This window comes from Podarcis muralis, chromosome 1 (genome assembly GCF_964188315.1).
Source record: "Podarcis muralis chromosome 1, rPodMur119.hap1.1, whole genome shotgun sequence".
NCBI classification, from domain to species: domain Eukaryota; kingdom Metazoa; phylum Chordata; class Lepidosauria; order Squamata; family Lacertidae; genus Podarcis; species Podarcis muralis.
This window is the reverse complement of record NC_135655.1, coordinates 115,843,153-115,865,319: the sequence shown is the minus strand read 5'-3', so window position 1 is coordinate 115,865,319 and position 22,167 is coordinate 115,843,153. Positions and strand designations below refer to the sequence as shown.

At 43.5% G+C, this 22,167-nt stretch overlaps 1 protein-coding gene across 1 annotated transcript in view; it reads right to left on the bottom strand.

Moving 5' to 3' along the window:
• The window catches only part of LOC114584578 (dynein beta chain, ciliary-like), a 253,572-nt gene that overhangs the window by 72,871 nt on the left and 158,534 nt on the right, over window positions 1-22,167 (bottom strand). The window contains exons 56-60 of the mRNA XM_028706567.2: window positions 20,926-21,087; window positions 7,880-8,113; window positions 3,844-3,990; window positions 2,909-3,022; window positions 1,072-1,215 (exon numbers count right to left, since the gene is read on the bottom strand). Coding sequence (XP_028562400.2) covers window positions 1,072-1,215; window positions 2,909-3,022; window positions 3,844-3,990; window positions 7,880-8,113; window positions 20,926-21,087 — 801 coding nt within the window. The remainder of the gene's footprint in view (window positions 1-1,071; window positions 1,216-2,908; window positions 3,023-3,843; window positions 3,991-7,879; window positions 8,114-20,925; window positions 21,088-22,167) is intronic.

Below are 22,167 nucleotides of genomic sequence, written 5' to 3'. Positions count from 1 at the left end.
GATCCCTAAGTGTGCCGATGTCTGTTGGCATCGGTCGCTGTGATGTCAGGCAGAAGAAAGCTTCTGAAGCTCCCGAACGATTGACCAGGAGGGAGGGAACATGCCAGTCGGGCATGTGTCTCTGCCAGGGTCCTACGCAAGAGTAGGACGAGCTCCTGACAGTTTTGGGATAATCAGTACCTTCAAAGTACAGTGGTACCTTGGTTTAAGAACAGCTTAGTTTATGAACAACTTGGATTAAGATTGCTGCAAACCTGGAAGTAGCTGTTTTGGTTTGTGAACTTTGCCTTGGAATAAGAATATGTTTCGCTTCCTGTTGAGTGTGTTCCATTTGTAAATTGAGTTCCCCGCTGCTATGGGAAAGCAGACCTTGGTTTAAGAATGCTTTGGTTTAAGAACGGACTTCCGGAACAGATTTAAGTTCGTAAACCAAGGTACCACTGTAAAGTCAAAGAAACTAATTGAAAAAGCTGCCCCCACAATAGCTGTTAGCGCTTTAAAAAAATTCCTGTGATTTCCTTTTGTGACAGCTTCTAACCACTTCACAAGATGCACATATTTTTGGCACCTTAATAGTAGTAGTAGTAGCAGCAGCAGCAATAATAATGATAATAATAATAATAATAATAATAATAATAATAATAATAATAATAATAATAATGGCTACTACTGTTACTAAAAATACTGTTGAGGAGTTATGAGCAGCATAAATTATACAGAAAATGTTGCAGCCTCTTTGGCAGTACACCGACTTTTCTTACATCCCATCCTTCACAGAAGAGGTTTTATATTTATAAGAAACTGTGCTGACATTTAATAAGTATGATTTGGGGAAATGTGTGGCGCAAAGTCATGACATTCCCCTCCCCCGCCCTTTGACAGAATGTCAAAGGTGTCTAATTACTTTCCTTCCTTTCCTGAAGTTCTTTGACAAACTCCTGCCATGCCCATTATCTCTGGCATTTCCCTCCTATGTGTAACTGGTAGATCAAGGCACGCCAGAGATTAAGAAATGTTTACGCAGACTTTTGCGTTAATCTCTGTGTCGCCTCGCAGAGGTCCCCTGCTTACCTTGCTCATATACATCTTGGCAGTTTTCCAGCTCCTGTCCTTTGGAATCTTGCCGCTCGGAGACGAGAGAACCAGGACGGCAGCCGTCACATTTGTTACGATAGCAGGTGGGTTTGGGAAAGTTCTTAGCTCAGTTAGGTTCAGCTAAAATAGAATAGGAAAAACATCCGTATTAACAGACCAATTATATTTCCAAAGGAAAACCTTGGCATTATTTAAAAGAGGACCATAACATGCAATTAGGGTGAGCACATGCCACACTTTACAGTGGGCAGTCCTTTATAGTAGGTGGCGCTGTGGTCTAAACCACTGAGCCTCTTGGGCTTGCTGATCAGAAGGTCGGTGGTTCGAATCCCCGCAACAGGGTGAGCTCCTGTTGCTCTGTCCCAGCTCCTGCCAACCTCGCAGTTCGAAAGCACGCCAGTGCAAATAAATAGGTACAGCTGCAGCGGGAAGGTAAACGGTGTTTCCGTGCGCTTAGGTTTCCATCATGGTGTTCCATTGTGCCAGAAGCAGTTTAGTCATGCTGGCCCCATGACCTGGAAAGCTGTCTGTGGACAAACACCAGCTTCCTCAGCCTGAAAGCTATATGAGTGCCTCAACCCCATAGTCTCCTTTGACCTCCCATCCAGGGGTCCTTTACCTTTACCTGGTTCAAAGTCCAGTTCAAATATAAGGAATTTTAAGAGGGGAGGGCAACAGGAGCCATGAAGACGCCCATCAGCCTTGACAGCAGACTGACACAGCTGACCTGGTCACAGTCTTTCGCACTATGGTGAGATGCATTGTAAAGGTAAAGGTAAAGGGACCCCTGACCATTAGGTCCAGTCATGGCCGACTCTGGGGTTGCGGTGCTCATCTTGCTTTATTGGCTGAGGGAGCCGGTGTACAGCTTCCGGGTCATGTAGCCAGCATGACTAAGCCGCTTCTGGCGAACCAGAGCAGCGCACAGAAACGCCATTTACTTTCCCGCCAGAGCGGTACCTATTTATCTACTTGCACTTTGACATGCCTTTGAACTGCTAGGTTGGCAGGAACAGGGACCGAGCAACGGGAGCTCACCCCGCCGCGGGGATTCAAACCGCCGACCTTCTGATCGGCAAGTCCTAGGCGCTGTGGTTTAACCCACAGCACCACCAGCGTCCCTGAGATGCATTGTATTTCTCTCTAAATTATGGTAATAGTGAGGAATTCAACATGATGCTAAGTTGATCAATTTCCATTTCCCAGATTGAACCATCCTTCTTCTCCAGTCCACAAATGCGGTTCCGGGGTCTCTCTCAACACCCCCTAAGCCAATTGGGTGTGTGTATGGAAAACCCCATTGCACAAGTGGGAGTCCTTGCACAGGGCTTCTGCTGATGGGACTTATTAGCAGAATAACCCATTACCTCTTAAATTTGCATATGTGCATATAAATCACCGCATGCAATTTTTAAAATGTAAACCCACTCTCTCTTTTGTCCTCTTTTTCAGTGATGAACTGTTTTTATTTTTTCACTCCAGAAGCAACTGAAGGGCTTCAGACTTGATCTAGCGATGACTGGCAAATTTCACTCAACAACAGCATATTCCATGCTGAACATCTAATACCCAAGCTTGGGTCTCCAGTAGCTTTTGGACTACAATCCCCATCATCCCTGACAACTGGGTCCTGCTAGGTAGGGATAATGGGAGTTGTAGTCCAAAACCAGCTGAAGACCGAAGTTTGGGAACCCTGGTCTAGTAACTGATGACTAACGGCAGCAGTGATGTGATGCAGGAAGCTGTCTTGAAAAAGAACTAAATAACGGGGCAGTGTGGAACACTTTCAGACAAATAAATGAAGTGGTGTTACCCTATTCAGTGTGTTCAGGGCAGCATTTGCAGCGTTTAGAGCTGGCTCGGCTTTGGCAAGGTCATTTTCAGATTCTTTCTGCTGCTTTGTTACTTCTGCTTGAATGGCCGCCACCTAGAAAGTATTGCACAATAATTGTCACGCCACTTACAACCCTCTTGTGGAAGGCACCCAATTTTTGGGTGTCATCATGATAGGGCAATATATATGCAAATACTGACGAACCACCTTTTAGGACAGATTTCACCCAATACAGTGCAGAACAATATAAACATCGAATTAGAATAATAACAGATCACTTTTTAAAAGTTGAAAACAGTATTATTTTTTTAAAAAATAAAATAAAATAAATATAATTCAGGCCAATCTAAAAACAATTTCGAAAGCCACAGCAATAAAATAGCAATACAAACAAGTATGATAAAAACTCTCTTCTCTTTGGACAACAGAAGACCATGCAGCTTCTCTCTATGTCAAAGAAAAACTGTGGCATGTTCTGACACAATCATAGAAAAAAAGCACTGGGAACTCCCTATTCTTCATCATCATCATCATCATCATCACCCTGCCCATCTGACTGCGTTGCCCTAGCCACTTGGAGGTTTCCAACTTACATAAAAACACAATAAAGCATTAAACATTAAAACACTTCCCTATACAGTGTTGCCTTCAGGAGTCTTTTAAAGGTTGTATAGTTATTTATCTCCTTGGCTCAGGGGTTGCACGTAACTCCATATCCTCCAACAATTCTCTGATGAAAAGTGGGACATTCCGGGATCAAATCAGAAACCAGGATGGCTTCTGTAAATCCAGGACTGTCCCTGGAAAATAGGGACACTTGGAGCGCTCTTCCCTCCAGTAAGAGGGTTTAGGACCACGGCCTAAGTCTATATGTGTGTGTGACTCAGTTGTGTCTATCATTCATATCTCTATACCTTCTGTTCCTCCTCATCTGCAGTGGCTTTTTCTTGACTTAGTTTTTCTGTCTGTTGGCCAATTTTGTCAATAAGAGCCTCAGTGTCTTTGTTTCTCTGATGAAGTTCTATCTCTTGAACGGCAAGCTTAGACTTCAGATCTTCCACCTAAAATGTAGCAAGCATAATTGGGTAATTAAGTTTTAACAAGATTTAAATGATATTCAAAACAACCGGTTAAAAGGAGTCATTGCCTTGGGCTTTGTTGTACACTTGTATAATTATTTCCAGCCCTCTAGAGGATGCATAATTACATTTCTGTATTTATAAAAAAAGATTGCCTTGAAGGCACCAGTATGATTTTACAGTCTATTGACCAGCATATTGATGCGGGGGGTCAAAATGTCCCCTAATAAAGAAATATTCCCAACAATTTTCAAACTATCCGGAGCAGGTTGTGTCAGTGCTTATTTGGATTTCACTGTTTTTGAACAAATGTGAAGTCTTGCTGCTTAAGAGAAAGTAGGACGATATCATTACATCTTATATAAACAGAAGGGGAAACATGAAAATAACGAGGAATAACAAGCTTCTTTAATGTCCGATGCAGCCATTCTTCATTGTTCCACAAGAATATCAGAATGGTTTTGCTGGACCAGACAAGTGGCCCATGTGGTCCAACAATCTGTTCTCATTCTACAGCCAACCTGGTGTCCATGGGAAGCCTTTAAACAAAATCCCCTAAAATAAATGAATTGACATTATGAGAATCAAGAACAACCCCAAATTTGGTCAAAGGCCAGCTAAGGCGCTATAGGATAACATCTCTCCATTGGCAGAGATGAGCCTTGCCTGTAGTAGTAGTAGTAGTAGTAGTAGTAGTAGTAATAATAATAATAATAATAATAATAATAATAATAATAATGTTTATACCCCGCCCATCTGGCTGGGCCTCCCCAGCCACTCTGGGCAGCTTCCAACAAAATATTAAAATACCGTAATACATCAAACATTAAAAGCTTCCCTAAACAGGGCTGCCTTCAGGTGTCTTCTAAAAGTCTGGTAGTTGTTGTTCTCTTTGACATCTGGTGGGAGGGTGTTCCACAGGGAGGGCGCCACTACCAAGAAGGCCCCTCTGCCTGGTTCCCTGTAACTTGGCTTCTTGCAGTGAGGGAACCGCCAGAAGGCTCTCGGCGCTGGACCTCAGTGTCTGGGTAGAATGATATACTGGACCGAGGCCGTTTAGGGCTTTAAAGGTTAGCACCAGCACTTTGAATTGTGCTCGGGAACGTACTGGGAGCCAATGTAGGTCTTTCAAGACCGGTGTTATGTGGTCTCGGCGGCCGCTCCCAGTCACCAGTCTAGCTGCCGCATTCTGGATTAGTTGTAGTTTCCGGGTCACCTTCAAAGTCAGCCCCACGTAGAGCGCATTGCAGTAATCCAAGTAAGGTGGCTATTACACCCACAGTGGAAACCTCATTATGTGGGCATAGATGTATTACTGATGGTGCATCACACCAGTGGTGGGTCTCAAAAGGGGGTAAAGCAAAATGATATTATAGCCCCCCTGAAAAAAGCTGCATCCCCTCTGGTTGAAACAAGCCAGTTTGGCTTAGGAAGTGGTGGTTCCTCCACCGCAGAATCTCACAATCACCACCAATTTAGGATTGCTCTGTTATTCTTCATTACTAGAACCACCAGGAAGAAGTTCCTGAGTTCTGTTTGCTCATCTGGAAGCGTGCGCAGGATTGAAACCTGTTTCTCAAAGCACTTGCAACAACAAGAAGCTGAGCATGTTTGAATGTAGCTCCATCACCGCTAGTTATTTGCGAATTGGCAGCTTCAACGTGTAGAAGAATTTTCTACCAAAAACATCTCTCTGACTTTTCTTGTGTCAAGTGGAAATAAATCATGTTCTTGACACCAGAGGGGGGAAAGCTCTGAACTGACACACTATTTACTTAACTAAAGAGTATCGTACATATTCCTGGGTTTTGTCTCATTGTCATACTCTATTGTGACAAGAAATCCAGGACAAGCTAGTAGATAGGAGCAGTTGCCAATGAGTTCTGAGGGAGCAAGGTAACAAGTTGTGATATAGAACAAAGTTAAACGTGGCAAAATCTAGCCCCTGCTTAAAGCAGAAGGGGCAGATTAGGCAACCTTGATTGGTTATCTGATTACACCTCTCTTTATTTCTCTCATATAAACCAAAAGCTCCCACTATCTTCTTCCTGTTTTAATTTCCAAGACGGTTGAAGCAGGGAGTGAATTATAGTATATTTAATCCTCAACCCAACAGAGTTATTTGTGCATCCCTGTATATTTTTCCCATCTAAGTGAACATCTGCTTTTAACCCTTTTAGGAAAAAAATGCATATAATTCTACTAGGAGACACCAACAGTGCGCAAGTGTGCCGCCTTGACCCCGCAACTGAGGGGGCTGGTGCTGTGCAACATGCGCGAATGACATCATTGTGTGTGTGGACTACTCTGGTTTAATTTGAGTTGGGGGGAAGTGGATTAACAGCTGAGTAATGTTTAAATGTGGACATGCTCTTAAGCTGTTTCTCAGCTCCCAGAAAGATGCAATGGCCCAGATGCGTACAAGTGGAACATTCTGAATTACTTTTGTTTAAAAATTTCAAGCAGCAGCAATGGGAGAACTATAATAAGTGGATCCAGATCATGAGTGATGGAAGTTTAGAACCTGTCAGTCATGAAAAGCTAACCAGTTACAAATCCCGCCCCCACAAGGAGATATTGCTAAAGTAAGATGATAAAATTATGTGCGTACAATATGCTATTAGTAGAGAAAGTCAATTTTATGCAAAATGATGAATGTCAGTTGAGACTGCCCCTAGGGCAATGCTTGTTAGTTCATAAATGAGCTGATTGTATGTTCACAGCTACAATTTTCATGAAGTCTCATTCAAAGAAATATTAATGGCCATTATTTAGCTACAGTATGGAGAGAACATACAACTGACAGTCTTCTTGCCAAAGCATTTCTTGAAATGTCATTTGAAAAGCAGAATTATCTTTTAAAGTAAACCCAACAGGACAGAGATTCACATGTTTGCTTTATATTAAAAGAACACCAATAAAGATACAACTAAATTTCTTACTACAGTCTCAAAGTGTCCATCATTTGTACTTAACATTTTTGACTACTCCAGAGGAACAAGTGCTGTGTGCCTTAAAGGAGGAAGGAGTTCAAGAAGGTTCAATATTATACCGAAAACTAAATTCAAAAGGGATTCCCAACTATACTGAAAAATGCATAGCTTGTTAATACTATAGAATGGCAGAAGAACTATAAGCTCACAGTGTACTGTTTGGCCTCTTCACTCTCATCCTTAACTCTCTCTATCCCGCTAAACATCAGCTCTCCACATAGCTCCTCTCTCGAAAGCAAAACTCTTATCCTGAACACAGTAAGTAGGACCAGCCCAATACAATTTGACACCTGAGGTAAACCACAAAATGGCACCCTCCCCTCCCTGCTAGGGAAGAAGGGGTGAGTGAAGAACTACATCAGGAATAAGGATGAAATCCTGCTGCCTGAGGCGGTTGCCCCACCTTGCCAGCCCTGGTACTATCAATGGTTATGCCCTAGAAAATAGGCCGGAACTCTCTTTCTTCTTAGAGTTGGTTTAAAACAAGTCTTCTTTTGCTTGATCATTGTTGAGGGGCGGAAAGTTCTGGAATAAACACCCTAGCATGACGTGAGAATGTCACTGTGCAGCCCATTGGAGGATGTGTAGTGCCACAGCACAATCCTGGATTTGCATAAAGTCAGGGGAGCAAAAGGGAAGGAAGGTTGCATAAGTTTGCTCACCCTCTTGGTGCGGTGGCGTTGTGGGAGAGGTCAGGTCAGAGGTCACTCTCCTGCTCCCGCTCAAGACTATGGTAGTGTGGTGCCTCTTCCTTAACTCTGCAGTGTACACTTCCTCTACCCAGAAGCAGAGAATGCTAGAGCTGAGGCAATGTCTGTTGCTGCTGAGATCTTGGAGATTTCGGTATTTCTTTCCCAGAAAAACATTTCATAACCTACCTGTGAAGCTGTGGTCTGCAGCTTTTGTAGCCCATTTTCCAATCTTTCCATTTTTTGAACCAACTCTTCTCTCTTCTTCGCTAGCAGATTCTGGTAGAGTTTAATTAGTTCCAGGAAACTCTTTGGTGTTGTGTAGTTATAACGCTTCTCATTCTGCTGGTATTTGACGCTAACTTCATTAACGCTTGTGTGTGCAAAAGCTATGAAGTGGCTGATGGAAGGCTTCACGTGAGGCTGAAAAACAAATCCATAGCGATACTTCACAATATGTCAGGCTTCACCGTAGAACTGATAAAGTTGTACAGGAAATAACATTTAGCATTGTTTTTCAGCACAATCCTATGTCTGTTTACTCAAAAGAAAGTACCAATATGTCCAATGCGTCTCACTTCTTAGTGTGTTTAGGATAGTTGTTCATTTCAAGACTGACAACGAAATCTTATACATGTCTTCCAACATCAATGTGACTTACTCCCAGGTAAGCATGTATGAGCCTGGTGTCCCAAAACTACTTCTAAATGTGTTTCGTTGTATTTCAGCTATTGTTTCTAACTAGTTTGCCTTTATTACTTTGTATTTTATACTTGCATTTTTAAAATGTTGCATACCACCTTGAAACCAAATTGGGAGAAAGGTAAGACATAAATAAATTGAATAATAATAATAATAATAATAATAATAATAATAATAATAATAATAGAATAATTGAGGTTGCACCTACTTGGGGTTGCAACCCCAAGTAGTTTGCTTAAAGAACTGCCCAAGGTTCAAGAACATATGTTAAGTTCATGTCTGCACATCCAATTATTACATTTATACCCTAATTTCCTTCCCTCTGATGTAGGTGTGAGACGGAGAGGGTCACTGGCTCAAGGCCACCCATAGAATCATAGAGCCATTACATTTGGTAATGCCATAGAATTGTAGGGTTTGAAGGCGCCGCCAGAGTTATCTAGTCCAACCCCTGTAATGCTCGAACCCACGGCAATGAGATTAAGAGTCTCATGCTCCACCAGCTGAACTATATCCAAGTGAGCTACATGAAATCTGGCATCTCATGTTCCAGTCCAACACCCTAACCACTAAACCATGCTGATAATCAAATTGCTAATGAGAACAAACTTCATCTTGCCTCTCATTATATCAGTGTGGTGATGTATTTTTAAACTGAGCTAGCGGACGCGGGTGGCGCTGTGGGTAAAACCTCAGCGCCTAGGACTTGCCGATCGCATGGTCGGCGGTTCGAATCCCCGCAGCGGGGTGAGCTCCCGTCGTTTGGTCCCAGCTCCTGCCCACCTAGCAGTTCGAAAGCACCCCCGGGTGCAAGTAGATAAATAGGTACCGCTTTATAGCGGGAAGGTAAACGGCGTTTCCGTGTGCTGTGCTGGTGCTGGCTCGCCAGAGCAGCTTCATCACGCTGGCCACGTGACCCGGAAGTGTCTCTGGACAGCGCTGGCCCCTGGCCTCTTAAGTGAGATGGGCGCACAACCCTAGAGACGGACACGACTGGCCCGGACGGGCAGGGGTACCTTTACCTTTACCTTTTTTAGCTGTTTTACGCCCTTCTCTTGTGGCTGATTTAATTATGGAATTGACATATAATATAATGTACTATTTTAGTTGCATATTTTCTGTTGCAAACTTTAAAGCAGCCTGGAAAGGGGGGGGGCAAAAAGTGGGGTGAAAAGTTTCCAAAATAAAATGCATGAATCTTAAAGAGTTCTCTCTCTTCTGACTTTTGTCGTTTGGTGTAACTGCATTGCAGGAATGCCTAAGAAAAAAAAACAGCTGGTTCAGTCTCTCAATCCTTGGAGTCAAGCAACTGCTGACTATGGTGATGTATTGCATGAACACTTCAGTCTATCATTGTAATACATCAAAGCAAGGTACTTGTTTGAAGGTGGAATTACTCAAAAAGTGTTGTCATTTAGCAGACCTGTCCGGGAACAAGGGATCAGTTCAGTCATAGAGCAGAAGACACAGTATACTGCTAGGAGGAAGGAGGTTTTTCTCCCCCTTTAGCTTCAAAATATTAGTGCATTAATGAAATATAATTTGCATTCATACAGATTGCAGCACAGGGGAAGGTCACAATGTGACCGTAATTACTCAGAATCCAATGCTATTCCAACAGAAATAGTTTACTCTAGCTATGTTGCTGCGGCTGTTTCCACACTAGTAATTTCCCTTCGAATAGTCATCCTACATATTTGCAGAGAATCCAAATGGCAGTATCAAACTGTTGCAAGTCCAGTGTTTCCGTATAGCCTTCCTGTGTATTTCCAAGCCTGATTTGTGATTTATTTTTTATTATTTGCACTATAATTGTACTGCAAAGCAGACAGGGAGAATGCTATTGAGACTTTTCAGGGCTCCTGCACATCTAATAAAATAATTCCTCCTTGTAAGTTCTGCCTCTTTTGAGTGCCCCCTGTTGCTCGTGGCTGGAGGATGGGTAACAAATAGACAATTGCCTCCCGGTCAGCGCTATTTTGTATAAAAATGTATAGTAAAAATAACGCAAGGACTCCATCAATGAAAGTCTCACCCCTGACCAGAAAGCAATATTGGGCCAATTGAGAGAAAGTATTCAAGGTATAAGGGACGTGGGTGGCGCTGTGGGTTAAACCACAGAGCCTAGGACTTGCCGATCAGAAGGTCGGTGGTTCGAATCCCCGCAATGGGGTGAGTTCCCGTTCCTCGGTCCCTGCTCCTGCCAACCTAGCAGTTCAAAAGCATGTCAAAGTGCAAGTAGATAAATAGGAACCGCTCTGGCGGGAAGGTAAACGTCGTTTCCGTGTGCTGCTCTGGTTTGCCAGAAGCGGCTTAGTCATGCTGGCCACATGACCCGGAAGCTGTACACCGGCTCCTTTGGCCAATAAAGCGAGATGAGCGCCGCAACCCCAGAGTCGGTCACGACTGGACCTAATGGTCAGGGGTCCCTTTACCTTTTATTCAAGGTACACTCAAATAGCTACCTACCACCAATTGCCCAGCCACAACCCAACAGAAAGCAATAAAAGGGAACAGACATGCAAACAGGAAGCTTTGACATTCAAAACAACTTTTGCTAACGGTACTTAAGTGAACATCACATTTGATATAGCTCAGTCAGTAGAGCATAAGACTCTTAATCTCAGTGTCGTGGGTTCAAGCCTCACCACAGGGGTCTAGAACAGAAACAATTTGAATTTTGTCCTTGAATTTTGTACAGCCACTTCATAAAACAGGCCAAAGACCACTTTTATTCAGGATCTTCCAAAAGGGCGAAATTTTGTGAATATTATCCACGCAGTCTTATATGAAAAGTAAATTAATTGAAAATATACACGAGGCTTCCTATGAAATGTCACTTATTGAAAATTGGCCACGCATTTTGTACTCTCGGGGAAGTGCTTAGATAGGTGCAAGGAGGCTTCTTCTTTTCCAGTAGAATTTAGTGCGGCAGTGTAGGTGGGGAACTTCTGTTGTCCCAGTTTCCAAACACAGTGGGTCACTGGCACTTACTGGGGTGGGGGTGGGGCAAAGCACGGGGAACTTGCTGCTGTGAGGTATAGTGGAGCCAATCTTGCCACTCTTCCCATCACATGCCAGAACTGCACTGAGCTCCCTATGCCTCCGCTCTGGTAAGTGGCAGCAACATGATGCGCTTGGGAGCCTGTGCGGCAGCACCAGCCACTACTGTTGCTGTTACAGTGGTACCTCTGGTTATGTACTTAATTCGTTCCGGAGGTCCGTTTTTAACCTGAAACTGTTCTTAACCTGAAGCACCACTTTAGCTAATGGGGCCTCCCGCTGCTGCCACACAGCCACCGCACGATTTCTGTTCTCATCCTGAAGCAAAGTTCTTAACTCGAGGTACTATTTCTGGGTTAGCTGATTCTGTAACCTGAAGTGTATGTAACCTGAAGCGTATGTAACCCGAGGTACCACTGTCTTGGGCAATACATGATTCTAAATAATGTTAGCAAATGTAAATACAGAACTGGAACACACACACACACACACACACACACCCAGAGAGAGAGATGTTATTTCAGAGGAATTAATCACAGTTAAAAGCACGTGATTTTGCAAACATGGTCCCCGTATCCTCAATACTGCTACAACATTCAGCATGGCGGGGGGTGCTATGCTGATTCCATCTCAGTCCTAGTTGCAGTGGCCTAGACTGCACGGGCGATGTGTTTGCTCTGAAAGGGTTAAGTAATTTTCATGCAGCCCAAGCCAACATGTACAAATCCCAAGACTGAAGGGTCTCGGGAAGTACCTGTTTGGCTGACACGGCCATTGCCTCTGTGAAGGGCTATTGCAAAATATACGCGTTTGGCATGCGTAAGGTCCAAAATTCATTTGGATTTGATATCCCGCCTTTCACTCCCTTTAAGGAGCCTCAAAGCGGCTAACAATCTCCTCTCCCTTCCTCCCCCACAACAAACACTCTGTGAGGTGAGTGGGGCTGAGAGACTTCAAAGAAGTGTGACTGGCCCAAGGTCACCCAGCAGCTGCATGTGGAGGAGCGGAGACGCGAACCCGGTTCCCCAGATTACGAGACTACCGCTCTTAACCACTACACAACACTGGCTCTCTCGTTGCCCAAGGTAGGGCTGCGAAGGCTCCTATGTGAAACCCTGGGAAACCCCTCTCTCCCTGTTAGTGTAGATGAACCAGCTGAGCTAGATGAACCAGCTTTCCATGTGCTTTACCAAAGCTGAAAAAAGTACCCTAGGGCAGGCAGAGAGGAAAATATAGAGCTGGCATTGGCTGTAAATGTCCTCAGTCCCCAGCAGAGTTTCTTTTCCCCCAGAGAACTGGGATTGCCAGACCCTGAATTCCTGGGAGGAATGGGAAGTGAGGTGGGAGAATCTACAGGCACAACTGTTTCTATTTACTCCTGCCAAGGAAAAGTTTCTTGACCTTCAGGCAGAAGAAGGGAGAGACAGAGGCAGTTGCCAGGAATACAGCCATGACATACCACCCAACATTTCTCCAATGAAAATAGGGATGTCCTATTCCATGATGGTGATGGTGATGATGACGATATACAGTCGTACCTCGGAAGTCGAATGGAATCCGTTCCGGAAGTCTTTTTGACTTTCACAATGTTCAGAAACCAAGGCGCAGCTTCCAGTTGGCTGCAAGGAGCTCCTGCAGCCAATCAGAAGCCACATCAGCCACGTCGGACGTTCGGGTTCCAAAGAACGTTTGCAAACCGAAACACTCACTTCCGGGTCTGCGGCATTCGGGAGCCAAAACGTTGGAGTCAGAAGGCGTTGGTCAACCAAGTTACGACTGTAATGGTAATAATTTTACAGTCATACCTTGGGTTGAAGTAGCTTCAGGTTAAGCATTTTTGGGTTGTGCTCCGCAGCGACCCGGAAGTAACGGAGCGTGTTACTTCCGGGTTTCACCACTCGCGCGTGCGCAGATGCTCAAAATGATGTCACGTATGCGCAAAAGTGGCGAAATGCGACCCGCGCACACGCAGTCGTGTGTTATGTTCTACTCAGGATGCAAAAGGGGCTCTGGAACGGATCCTGTTCGCTGTACTATTTATACCCTGCCCATCTGACTGGCTTGCCCCAGATACTCTGGACAGCTTTCAACATGTGAGCACATCTCCTCAAATTCTCATCATGACATCTGTATACACGATTGCAAAAGCGAGATTCCTCCAGAGGTTGTCAGACGTGCTTATTCCAAATTGCTGTTTCTATTTGTATCAATTACTGAGCTGACTACACAAATCTCATCCACTTTATTTTAATCTTTTGGATGATGTGCTTTTAATGCACATCATCCAAAAGATTATTAGCAACTTATTGTTGTTACCTTTTAAAATCTACTTTTGAATAGCGAGATTTCTTAGTAGCAATTGTCAGCCTGTTAAGTGCTGTTCAGACCTCTGAATGTAATCTTCTACCCAGTATCTATGGCACCCAGTATATTTTCTAGTATGTTAATTATTTCAAGGCGGGAAGATGAAATACCAAAAAAGGCTTTGTTGTCTACTCAAATTAGCATAACCAAAAGAGAAATAAATTTCCTACAACAAAGGCAGGCAATACAATAACTCAAAAGAGTGGAGTTTTTTTCATTAGTGTATCAAACTGCAAGACAGAAACATGTAATTTGAAAAAAAAAAAAGCTCACAAGTATAAATGGAAACACAGCTGATGCTGCAACATTAGAATGTAGGTTTCAGATATGAGGATTCTGGAGCTATCTTGAATTCAGTTTAAATGCCTTATATCAAAGGTTTTAAGGAATACTGCAGCCTTCAGCCCTGGGAAATTCCTCCCATTGGCTTCAACGGGACTGGCTTGCACTAAAAAGAAATGTTCTTTTTTTGCATTGAATTGTCTTTCCTTATGGTAGACTACTTCTTTTTTAAAAAACAAAAACAAAAGCATCCAGCCCTCTAACCTTAGTACAGTGGTACCTCGGGTTACAGACGCTTCAGGTTACGTACGCTTCAGGTTACAGACTCTGCTAACCTAGAAATGGTACCTCTGGTTAAGAACGTTGGGATGAGAACAGAAATCGCGTGGCAGCGGCAGCAGCAGGAGGCCCCATTAGCTAAAGTGGTGCTTCAGGTTGAGAACAGTTCCAGGTTAAGAACGGACCTCCAGGATAATTAAGTACTTAACCCGAGGTACCACTGTAACTGGAAAAGTTTTAAATGTGCCTCGGCAACATGAATGACCTTACAACTGCATCACAACAACCTTTCTATGAGTAGAGGAGAGTTTCAAGTTGTAAGATCAGAGACCGGGAAATCACATGCCAAAAACCCAAGCAGCACATGCTATAGAGGGTTGTTGAGAGAAAAAAACCATGTGCCCACATTCTAAAGGAAGGCAGGGATACTGCGTGCATATTAGAGCATATATATTAGTGCATATATTCTTAGCTCTGCATTTTGAAACCCTTAATCTCACACAAATGTTATTTTGATGCGCTCACGTGCATTTCGCCTTTGAGTTCTTGAAACCCGGGGACACATTTCCCCTGACGCCTCCTGCGAGTTTACAAGCATTCCGTGCCCATTCCCCGCTTTGCATGGAAAATGTATTTGCACAGTTGTCAGCATGATGGACAGGGGGAGAATGATACGAAAGTGCAGAGATCTTTTACTTGTTACTACATACAATAGCCCAGTAGGACTCACGGTGTGTTGGTGAGACAAACTGTGCCCTATTCTGGAACATATTAAGTTTGTCTCCAGGACACACATGACTTCACGAGGGTGTCTAACCTCATTCATAATAGATGCTAATCTTTTCAGGGCTGACTGATGACAGCATTTCCTGCCCTTCACGGAATTAGAGCTGGGTTTTATCAAAGGACTCAAACTGCCTGCTAATTAGACTAATTCCCTTCATCATGAATTATTTATTTCCATTGGTAACCGATCACTGTGACATTAATGGGTTCTGCTCAACTTAGTTTCCTACTAATATACACTATAAGTTAAACGCTTAAAAAACTCCCCATACTTTTAACTGCAAGTTAAATGTAACCTCTAAGTCAAATTCCTGACATCATTTGCAAAGGAAGGGGGTGTGTGTCTGCTGATGTCAAGTGATCTAAAACCTGCTTAAATTTTGACGTTTTAAGTTAACATTTCCTGAGTTAAGTCAGAAATTTCGGCTTAAAATCCATGGGACTGGATCACCAATACGATTATTGAGTTTGAGAGGCGTTGACAAGAATGTTCCCCATCAATGCTGGCAGCTTTTGAGAATGCAACATAATCATTAAAGGGAAGGAAACGCTAAAATTGTAGGAAAGGTCTGTTCCAGTTAAATTATTGTAGTCATCTCATTTCAAAGCTTGTAGTTGTGTAAAGGCATTGAAACACACACACACACACACACACACACACACACACACACACACACACAGCACACAGTAATTTTTAATCTCACCCAAAATGAGGTCACAATACAGAATACATGACACACACAGGTGGGGTAGCTAAGCCTTTATCTGGTTGGTGCTACTTCAAATTGTGGTAGGGGCTCCTCTATATGCAAAAAACTTTCCTGCACCTAGAGAACATGGCAGAAGGAAATAATATCTACTGCTTCTAAGCTCAATTGTTAACCAGCTGGTCTCCTACTGGAGGATCACTTGGGTTAGCTTCCTAGAACAGAAGTTATCCTAGCAATCCCACTATTTCTCCTAAATGGTAATAATAATAATAATAATAATAATAATAATAATAATAATAATACCCTTTTTTGCTTTGGAATAAAACATTTTCCATTTATTTAACGTTTCAGCAGGGCAATTTATATATTTAAAAAAATCCATGGAGAAGTGGATTGCCTTGTGGCAGTACCCATAATGGGGAACTGTGGTTTAATGGAAGCCAGGATGTCTGAATAAAAACCAGTAAGCAATGGGAAAAGAAGAGAAGTAAGCAGAGGAACACACAGCCATGGTGCTTCTCCACCACTTCATAAACCATGCCTTATGAAGTCATGAATTAACATTGACATGTAGCCATCATATATCAGTTCCTAACCTTTCCTAACTGGGTTCGCATCTCCGCTCCTCCACATGCAGCTGCTGGGTGACCTTGGGCTAGTCACACTTCTCTCAGCCCCACTCACCTCACAGAGTGTTTGTTGTGGGGGACAGTGGCGTAGCGTGGGGGGTGCAGGGGGGGCCGGCCGCACCGGGCGCAACATCTGGGGTTAGGGCAAATCCACAGGTTAGGGGGCGCAAATCCACGGGTTAGGGGGCGCAAATTACTTGCCTTGCCCCGGGTGCTGACAACCCACGCTACGCCACTGGTGGGGGAGGAAGGGAAAGGAGAATGTTAGCCGCTTTGAGACTCCTTAAAGGGAGTGAAAGGCGGGATATCAAATCCATACTCTTCTTCTCCTTCAAACTTTCCCCCTCGTATTCACACTTCCTTATTGTTAAGTTGGGCGAACATATCAGACGACACAGTGATTCTTCCAAAGCAGCTCTTTATTTGTAAGCTGGAACAGAACTGAACTGAGGAGCTCAGTCAGCCTGCTTATATAGAGCTCCACTAGAATGCAACAGTAACCATTTTCTGTAACTAGCCAATCACTGAACATCACTTTCGATCCTTCATTTGCATAACTACCTACAGTATCCCCCTGCTGGCCCAGGGTGAGAACTTCAGTACATAACACTTATTAATTCACTCTTTCAAACATCTCTATCACACCTCTCTATGCAAAGGCTCCAAGCAAAATACTTGCCCTTTGTGCACACAAAATTCCAGCACTTTCGCTGGCCTGAAAGTACCCTAAAGATCCTGGAATGCATATGAAAGTTTTGTCTTCCAAGAGAGATGCATAAATGTCCAGTTTTCAGATTCTCCCCAAAATCACGGTGTTCTTGGCTAACTCACTTACAGAATATCCGCTAATAAAGTCACTTTTATGTACCCTTCTGTTTTTTATATAAGAAAGTCAGTAAGTTTGCATATAACAACCACAGAATCATAGAATTGTACAGCTGGAAGGGAACACAAGGGTCATCTAGTCCACCCCCCCTGCAATGCAGGAAACTTTCCCCCAACATGGGGATCAAACCCACAACCCTGAGATGAAGCTTCTCATACACTACCGACTGAGCTATAAATAACCACAGCTCCTACTACAATAATAATAAAAATAGTAGTAGCGGAATTTGAAGAACCACATGCAAAAGAAGAGGCTGACACAACTGCTAATTATATTATTGTTTGTCATGGTTTGCACTGGATTAATTTGCAGATCAGGAAGTCTGCTCTGCTCTAAATAAGAAAAAAAATTCTTTTGAAGGATTATGTGCTACTTGCATACGATCTCTCTGCACAAAATACAGCATGAAGACTATTACTTAATTTAGTTGAAATGGTAGCTTGTTGACAAAAGAAACCTTGCTGAGACTGAAACGCTTTTACGAAGCAAAAAAAAAATAAAATAAATTATTGCAGTAGCATGCAACAATACCATTTTCTTTATAACGGTGACACAATATTTAGCTCTGTAATTTAAAGGTAATTGCTCTATTTTTGCGATGTTAATGCTACTGGAAAATATGGCACGAGAAATAAGTAAACTTTTCCCTTAGGATAGGAAATTGCTTTTAATGGAGGAAACTGCCATTCATTTTTGCTTTTATGTTAGCAGCAAATTCATTAGGTTAGACCTAGATAGAATGAAAGATTTTTGTAGCTTAATACTGTCATTAAGCAGCAGTCTGGCTTAGACTTACTTACAAAGTAAGAACAATTTGATTCAACTTGAGATCATGCTGCGCCTGAGAATGCTCACAAGCCCTAGAGGACTGGCTTATTGTTTTCTGTGTAATTGGTCCAAATGGTGATATTCCACTACCGTATCCCAGAGATTCCTATTACTTCTGCTTCTTTTTTAATGGTTTATTTTCTTTTCCAGATAATACCCTATTACTCCTCATTATTGCTGACAGCCCCAGAACTCCATTCTGGTTCCATTTTATTTGGACGGCACATAACAGAATAGCCGAAAGCAGCCGCAGCCCAACCATTAGATAGAGTGAGGCCAACACCTCAGAGGACAACAGCATTCCCCAGTCATTGCTCTCTGTTGCCACATGAGTCTTCTAATCTGGCCTGCTGCCTTGGGAGTGATGGAGGATGCTAGGGTGTAAACAAAATAAATGTCCCAATCACCAATGTTGAAGTAAGATTCAGCAGCCAGTTGAGTTGGTTTCTGTATGTGGAACTAGCCAGGGTGCCATCTTGCCCTTTCACCTCAGGCAGCCTAATAATAATAATACTAATAATACTAATAATACTAATAATAATAATAATAATAATTTATTTATACCCCGCCATCTGGCTGGGCCTCTCCAGCCACTCTGGGTGGCTTCCAACAAAATATTAAAATACCAATTGAGTGTTAAAAACAATAAAGTGGTACCTCGGGTTACATACGCTTCAGGTTACATACGCTTCAGGTTACACACTCCCCTAACCCAGAAATAGTGCTTAAGAACAGAAATCAGGCTCTGGCAACACGGCAGCAGCAGGAGGCTCCATTAGCTAAAGTGGTACTTCAGGTTAAGAACAGTTTCAGGTTAAGAACGGACCTCCGGAACGAATTAAGTACTTAACGCGAGGTACCACTGTACAGCATTAAATATTAAAAACTTCCCTAAACAGGACTGCCTTCAGATGTCTTTTAAAGATAAGATAGCTTCTTATTTCCTTCACATCTGAAGGGATGGTGTTCCACAGGGCGAATGCCACTACCGAGAAGGCCCTCTGTCTGGTTCCCTGTAACCTCACTTCTCACGATGAGGAAACCGCCAGAAGGCCCTTGGCGCTGGATATCAGTCTTGGGCCAGCCCTAGCTGAAAGGAAAATTAGATTGACCTCTCTTACATCCCACAAGGTTATTCCCGCTACATCATACTATGCCTTTGGCATACATGGTGCTTTGCAGAGGACCCTAAATAATAATGAAAAAGACTGCTTATGGTCCCAAGGTGCTTGCAGTCAACAATTTGACTGTGTGGAAGCAACGAATGAAAGTGAGGAGGAAGACGGAGAAAGAGAGAGAAAGGTAAAAGCTAAAAGGTAAAGGACCCCTGGACGGTTAAGTCCAGTCAGGCGACTATGGGGTTGCGGCGCTCATCTCGCTTTCAGGCTGAGGGAACTGGCGTTTGTCCACAGATAGCATTCCGGGTCATGTGGCCAGCAGGACTAAACCACTTCTGGTGCAACGCAACACCGTGATGGAAGCCAGAGCACATGGAAATGCCATTTACCTTCCCGCCGTAGTGGTACCTATTTATCTACTTGCACTGGCATGCTTTCGAACTGCTTGGTTGGCAGGAGCTGGGACAGAGCAACAGGAGCTCACCCCATTGCGGGGATTCGAACCGCCGTCCTTTTCATTGGCAAGCCCAAGAGGCTCAGTGGTTTAGCCCACAGCGCCACCCACATCCCCCATAGAGAGAAACAGAGGCAAGGGGAACAATGGATGAAGGTGAGCAGATGCACTCCACCAGATGATTGCAGTTATCAGGCTACAATAGAAGAGCTCAGCTGGTTGGTCCTGAGGTTTCCTGGACCCAAGTCAATCAGAACTTTGCATATTAGCAGAAGACCTTGCACCTGGTCAGGTAGGATGTGGGTAGCCAGTGTACTTGCTTTAGCAGAGGTGTCAGCCATGTTTCCCCAGCAGCAGTCCAGCCATTGCATTCTGCGTGGACTAGATGGCCCTTTGCAATGCTACAATTCTATGATTCTGCCTGGACCAGGCACAACAGCAACCCCACCTAAAACACATTGCAGTAATCCAGCTACCAATGCATGGACTACAATGGCCAGGTTATCCCAATCCAGATACAGCTGTAGCTACGCAATGAAGTATTTCTTTTTGTTTTCCTGAATCTCCTGTTATTTCTCCTGGCAATTCTATTTGTTATGCTACTTTTATCATTTTATCTTGATTTTTTAATACATTTTTAAATTGATTAGCTATCTGGCGATCCTGTGGAGATATAGTTCAATAGACAATATGTATTTGTCTATTGAACTATATCTCATCCTTTCTGTTCCAATCACAGGATCTCCAGATAACTACCGTATTTTTTTGCTCTATAAGACTCACTTTTCCCCTCCTAAAAAGTAAGGGGAAATGCGTGTGCGTCTTATGGAGCGAATGCAGGCTGCGCAGCTATCCCAGAAGCCAGAACAGCAAGAGGGATTGCTGCTTTCACTGCGCAGCGATCCCTCTTGCTGTTCTGCCTTCTGAGATTCAGAATATTTTTCTTCTTGTTTTCCTCCTCCAAAAACTAGGTGTGTCTTGTGGTCTGGTGCATCTTATAGAGCGAAAAATACGGTAATATCCAAACCAATAACTAATATCCGATTTCCCTCAGTGAAGCACAATAGTAAACAGTTGTGGGAGAGAACCTGACCAGTAGTGCTTCCGTAGCGACAAAAGGTGGCTAGTTTTGCAAAATGGAGCATTTCAGAAGTCATGCACAAAACCCACGGCAGCAAAAAAAGCTGTACTTACATCAAGTAAATCCATCTTGTCAATGAAGCTGGTGCTAACGGACTGGAGAGCGACCAGGGGCCAAGCATGGAACCAGTCAATGGCAGTGCAATTCACGAGAGCTGGAAATTTCCTCGCTCTTGCTCTCAGGGTGAAACCCACCGGGGAGAAGCATAACACAACCTGGGAAGCAAAGAACGTTCCCATGAGAGAGTCTTCAGTAATTAACCAGGCTTTAAATTAACGTCGGAAGACTAATGGTACCATTCAGATAATTAATTAGTTGGACACACCAAGTAAAACCTCAAAATGTGCTTCCTTAAATCAGTCAGCTCAACACATTCCCATTCCCAGCTGTGCACTTACAATCCATTCAGGATTCTCGGTCTATGGTAGCCAGGAGAACTCTCTGTGACCTTATAGACAGAGCTGCTCAATAATACTAAGGACACAATCCAGCCAAAGTTAAGCACTTTTAAGTTCCACTGGATTCAACTGCTCCATCTAGAGAGCTGGCGTGCCACAGTGGCTAAAAAGACTAAGCTACAAAGCAGACAGCGCCATGGACTCACTAGATCAGTGGTGTCCAAACTTTTTTCAAAGAGGGCCAGATTTGATGAAGTGAAGGGCCATGAGGGCCGACCAAAGGGCCAACCAGAGTTGTTGACCTTTTTTTAGGATTGAAGTTGCTGAGGGTTTTTAAGGATTTTACCCCAGGAAATATAACTGCCACAGGAAGAAGAGAAGAAGAGGAGTTTGGATTTGATATCCCACCTTTCACTCCCTTTAAGGAGTCTCAAAGCGGCTAACAATCTCCTTTTCCCTTCCTCCCCCACAACAAACACCCTGTGAGGTGAGTGGGGCTGAGAGACTTCAAAGAAGTGTGACTAGCCCAAGGTCACCCAGCAGCTGCATGTGGAGGAGCAGAGACGCGAACCCGGTTCCCCAGATTACGAGACTACCACTCTTAACCACTACACCACACAGGGGCCGGATGAAACAGACCGGTGGACTGGATTAGGCCCCTGAAACAGACTTTGGACATGGCTGCACTGGGTAGTCTTAGGCAAGTCACTCTCATCCCCCCAACTCGCAACACACATACACACCTGGAATATGGGGATAATAATGTCGATTTATATAGCATCCCTATAAGGTACAGCTAGATAATGCATTTTATACAGTGCTTTGAAACCATGAAATTATATAAATGTTAAGGTGACGGCGACGGTTTTCTTAAATTTATGAGAACTGAAGTGCTTG